We start from the raw sequence: 5,484 nt of genomic DNA, 5'->3' as shown, positions 1-5,484 counted from the left end.
TATGCCTCGACACCCTCCTCCTCATCCCTTCGCGTGCACTTCCCTTGTGACCATAGCACTGCAACTGGTTCGCCACGCCGTCAACAGGATCGCTCGCCTACGACTGCATGCTCGTCAAGCTGAACGTGGAGCCGCAACCACCGTCCAACCCAGTTGCCGAGTACTTTGTGTGTCATATGTAGCTCTTAACCCTTAATCATGTCCGACTTGCAAAAAAAAACCCTTAATAATGTCCAGTGTATGCGAGAGAAAAAGCATATACGCAGGCCACCAAACGTCAAAGAAAATTTGCTTCAATAATGCAGCCAGCCGGCAAGCAAGCTACATGGTATGCATGCACCCAAACACACCCCTATCTTCTTGCCACCTCGCTCACTCAAGCAAAGGCCTTGTGATGGAAAGAAATGCCGTAAATTTGTGCACGTAGCTCAATTGATTCATTCATCTCCTACCTTAATATTATTACGGAGAGAGACTCATCATATCTAAGCAAGTGCTACGGTAGTTATCTACTACCTCCGTCCGAAAATACTTGTCATCAAAACAATAAAAGGAAATGTATCTAGATGTATATTAGTTGTAGATACATCCTTTTTTATCCATTTTGATGACAAGTATTTCCGGACGGAGAGAATACTTGCTTAATTTTACAAGAAATCTTACACAGTACAGTACATACGTAGTTAATAATGAGAGCTCCAATGCTAGTCAAGTCATCTAGTAGACTAGCTAACTAGCTTGGAGAATCCATCCATTGTACTAAGTGGAATGGAGCTGCTGCTGCTACAGTCCACGGCCGCCGCGCCAATCACGGTGGAGGGGCCGAGCGGCACCTCTGTTCATGCTGCTGCTTCTGCTGGAGGCTAGTAGCAGTGCTCCTACCGCTCCGGCGGTCGGGGACGGCTAACTGCGCCGCCTTGGCCTGACGATCCTGCAAGCCAACAATGCAATACGTACGCAATCATCGTAATGCTTCGAGTAGCTAGCACGCAATAATCAAACTAGTAACTAAATGACAACGACAGATCGAGAGGATAGATACGTACGTTGATGAAGTCCTTCTCGCGCTGGATGAGCATCTTGTTCTCCCGACGCAGCTGCTCCAGCTCCAGCTCCAGCTCGTTGGTGTAGGCCTGCTTCCGCGCCCGCGACCGCGCCGCCGACTCCCGGTTCTTGATCATCCGACGCTGCCGCCGGTCGCCACCCACCGCGGCCGGCTGCAGGACGGCTGATCTCCTCCTACTGTTGTTGCCTCCGGAGAGAGAGAAGCCGAAGTGGACAGGGTCGTCGCCGGAGCTGGCGGCCGAGGTGGCGCCCCCGAGGTTGGTGAACTCGAGGCTGAGCGCCGTGTGAGGAGGTGGAGGAGGCGGCGTGCGGGGCGGCTGCGGCACCGAGTTGGCGCCGGCGAGGTAGTCCTGCAGGTACACGGCGCCGCGGTAGGGATGAGCGGCCGGCGAGTGGAGGTGGTACGACTGTAGCGCCACCGGGGTGGAGCACAGCGACATGTCCTTCCACAGCTCATCCATGGATGATCCTACTGCTGCTGCTGCTGCTGCTACCTAGTCTGGTAGTTTGGAACAGTAGATCCTCCTTGAGTTGGGTGGATGTGAGATGGAAGCAAGTCAAATGTAGCTAGGCACGCGAGCAGAGCAGAACCGCTAGCAATAGCAATGGCATAGCCTTGGTCGATGGATAGATGATGTTGCTCTCCCTTTATAGCAAGGCGTCTCCTCCATCCATCCATCCATGGTGCACACGTACGACCGTTGCAACTTTACTTTTATATAAGTTTTGTTTATGCAAACGCAAGGAAAACAGAGAATACTTTTAACATGACTTTAGTCTTTAGCTAGGGAGGAATCGGGCCTACTGCCCATGCACACCGTTGGTACTCTTCCTACACTGTTCCTCGACAGCGAGCTAGCCAGCATACCCCGAGCTGACTCCAGTCCTTCCTCTACTACCCACAGTCAAGTGCAATGGCCGGCTATACATAATAAATCCCACGCTTGTACACTATTATGTAGTACAGTAGGACCGAGTAGTCACCATTGGTGAGTGCAGCCTTAGAAAAAATTCAAAAAACACATTTTGTAGTTTTTTTTTGAAAAAAACTACATGTTGACATATGGATGTGTATTATATGTGCGAATTATTTTATGAGAAATACATTGACATGCGAGCTACACAAAAATGATAAATTGCGGTTTTGAAAACAGTGACCAGTGCATATACTGTTTTCTAAAAGACCAGATACTTTTTCATTTTTTTTGTAGCTCGCGTGTCGATGGTTTTTCTCATGAAAGTTTACACACATGTAGTATATATTTATATGTCAGTATGTAATTTTTTCTCAGAATATTTTGAAACTTTCAAATGTGATTTTTGAAATTTTCAAAACAACATGTTTTCTGCCATTTGATAGACTTTTATACTCAAACATATTGAACATATATTAGGTGATCAAAATTTGTGTCACACTCACACTCCACCACAAATAAAAGATTCTCCACAGTTTTCAAGTCACAATTACAGTTTGTTAGCTAAACATCTGGTTAATTTAATTAAGCTTGCCTAACTTGTTGTGTGCCATGTACCAATCCATGCTTAGTATATCAACCAGACACAAACTAGAAGTTGCCGTACGATGCCATTTTGCTCATACCTAGCAGTTGCGAAGATGTATGGGCAACAAAGTCATGACAGTGAATTATATAATATGAAAACCATCAATAGCCGGTGCAAAAATGAAGAGTGGATATCAGTTTTCACCCTCCTACTTTCCTATTTTTGACAGTAACTACCCCATTTAACATTTTTTTCATCTGAACTTTAACCTTATTTATATTTGGTTTGTAATTAATTAGAACTTGGTTCATAATTAAATATTATAAATATTTAGATATCCACTAGAATAACCAAAGTTTTGTTCAAATTTTGAAACTTGGACATACATATAGGAGTAGATGTGATGTACTCCCTCTGGTTGGGTTTATAAGTCGGGCATAGTTTTTAGGTCTTCGGTTGTACTCATAAACACATGTATAATAATATCACAAAAGTTGTATATTTAGAAACTTCATTTGATAACGAATCTAAATATGTATCTTTTCCATAAAAAAGGGTTTTGCTTTGTTACACCCACATAGAAAAGTTTACGGATTTCGATATAGATAAAAGGTGAAGATTAGAAGATACCCCTTCAATCAAAAAGATTAGATTGTTCACTCTTGTTGAATGCATTGGGAGAATGTGAATGATAATTTTTATTTATTTGAATAGTTTGGATTGGTTATCACATGTGTCACGTGGTAATAGGAATTAGAATTAGTTGATCGTGAATGTATGAGAATAACTTATATTATGAATCGGAGGGAGTACATGTTTTTTTTTGCGGGAGGAGGGAGTACATATACACATCCATCAATTTTTTGCATATATAGCTAGACACATGCACAGTGGTGGCGGGTGTGCATCTCAATCTGATGCACTATTTCAACCATGCACCTAAATGTAGCAAATTCGAGGTAGCAATAATCAGAGAGATAGCAATGTGTCCCTCAAAAAGGAAAGAGAAAACAGAGTGCGGTGCAGAGGAGGCCCTAAAAATGATGGATGTGTGCATCTGCGCTTTTTCTGTCTGGACCATATATGGAGAAGCAGCGGCATATTTTGCCCCTTGCAGTGCAGTGCAGTGCTAGGTGGAGCTGGAGCTGGAGCTGGGCCAATAAAAACCGGCGAATTTGCATGCATGCATGTACGTATGGTAAGCTCCACATTTCCTTTTTCATGTAGATATATCATGCATACCACAGATGTAGACAGGGATAGTTGTGTATAAATATTTATCTTCGTGCGTGCAATACACTTGCTACAGTGGATCGATGTCACACAGTGCTACAGGTAGTTTGGTGCTAGCATGGAGATCTAGGGCTCGACCGGTGGAGGAAGGGAGGGAGATGTGCCAATCTATGTATGGTCACTGTTGATGCGTCGTCCAATAGATTTGCTGCTGCTGTCACGAGTAGGTACACGCCTATATTTATGTATATATGGGTAGCTCCATATGCAAGGGGTGGGAGAGGGTACATGGTAGCTACAGTGGGTAGTACAAGCTAGCTTGTGTAAGGAGGAATAGGGCACAGCAGCTGCTGTAGATAGCAGACGACTAGTACGTGTGCGCAACCAAGACCGGCGTCGTCGTCGTCCGTGTTTGCTGGCTTTGTTGTCACCATCATCGTCGTGGGCGTACATATACCGGTATAATACACTAGGTAGTACGAGTGGCAGTAGATGTACTTTTCTTTTTTGAAAAGGCATTGCCTAGCTTTGGTTTGCCTACCTTTGCTAGCTTTGGCTGGTCTTAGGCCAACTCTAACGCCCGATCACATCCTGTCCACACGCGTTTGTTCGGAAATAAATGGACAAAGCAGGTTTTTCAAAACACGGCTGTAAACGGACCGTCATCCGTTTTCTGTCCGCTTTTGAACCATTTCTGGTCCAAATTTGAGCCGAGTTTGCGGCCGAATTGACAGCACGCGAACGAGTGGGACGCACATCCTTGTCCTCCACTGGCCCATCCGTCGGTGGCACAGGCGGCCACTTTCCCTTTAAAACTCTCCCGCGCCCCGCCCTCCACTCTCCCGCGCCATGGCCTTCCCCCTCCCTCCATACACCATTACCGACGATGCGAATCCCGGCGACCCACCACCTGCCTCTCGGCCCATGGCGAAGAAAAAAAAAGGTCTATGAAGAAGCCTCTGGCGGAGCTTACGCCGGCGGAGGCCGCCAAGCTCGACAAAGAATCGACCAAGAAGAGGGACCGACGAGCTATCGAAAAGGAGAAGAAGGCCGCCGCGCAATACGCTTCCAAGTGTGCCCTGCGGCATACGATGCAGCACCAGGCCGACATCGACGACAAGGAGTCTATCATCTCCAAGGCGCACGCTCTCCTCATGATGGGTATGGCCCGCCCCACACCGGCCGATCTCTCGGCCGCTGCCATGGCCGCGGCCAACACAGGCTCCTCAGCCCATCGACCGCTGTAGCACCGTTTCCCGAGCTCGTCCGTCTCACACAACCCGCCGGATTTTCGTGCTCCGCCGCCGCACGGCCATAGGCAGACACGATTCTCTATGTCGCCGGACTGCGTGGTGGTCGATCCGACCACGTCCGTAGGCGTCATCGGTCTCAACATCACGCCGGGGTACAGTGGCGATGGCCATTGTGAAGACGACGCGCAAAGAAAGTAGCCCCGGTCGTTCGAGTCGGCACACATGGCCGGCGCCCTCAAGGTGTTCGATGAAATGCCACGGCCGACGTAGTCATCGACGGTCGACGACCCTTACTACTCCTCGTTCATGCACAACATCATCTTCGATGGCCGTGGTGAGGCATTCCACGTCGACGGCCAAGAGTAACCTTTTGATGCCGATGCGACCCAAAGCTAGACATCGAGGAGGCCGCTCAACTCAAGAAGCTAGA

At 47.4% G+C, this 5,484-nt stretch overlaps 1 protein-coding gene across 1 annotated transcript; it reads right to left on the bottom strand.

Annotated features, from left to right (window-relative positions):
• Positions 1–432: 432 nt before the first annotated feature.
• LOC123186279 (bZIP transcription factor 27) lies at positions 433–1,698 on the bottom strand. Its single transcript, XM_044598064.1, has 2 exons — positions 1,047–1,698; positions 433–931 (listed from the first exon to the last, which is right to left on the bottom strand). Exons 1-2 carry the CDS (start codon positions 1,524–1,526, stop codon positions 809–811), a joined length of 603 nt encoding a protein of 200 aa, XP_044453999.1. The 5' UTR covers positions 1,527–1,698; the 3' UTR covers positions 433–808.
• Positions 1,699–5,484: the final 3,786 nt, after the last annotated feature.

This window comes from Triticum aestivum, chromosome 2A (assembly GCF_018294505.1).
Source record: "Triticum aestivum cultivar Chinese Spring chromosome 2A, IWGSC CS RefSeq v2.1, whole genome shotgun sequence".
Lineage (NCBI taxonomy): Eukaryota > Viridiplantae > Streptophyta > Magnoliopsida > Poales > Poaceae > Triticum > Triticum aestivum.
This window is presented reverse-complemented; position numbering and strand designations above follow the sequence as displayed.

What these genes read in the sequence shown, in the direction of transcription:
- LOC123186279 (XM_044598064.1), bottom strand. Translation starts at nt 1,526, where the DNA reads ATGGATGAGCTGTGGAAGGACATGTCGCTGTGCTCCACCCCGGTGGCG. An exon ending in GCGAGAAGGACTTCATCAAC is followed by an intron (nt 932 to 1,046) that starts GTACGTATCTAT and finishes GTTGGCTTGCAG; the next exon opens with GATCGTCAGGCCAAGGCGGC.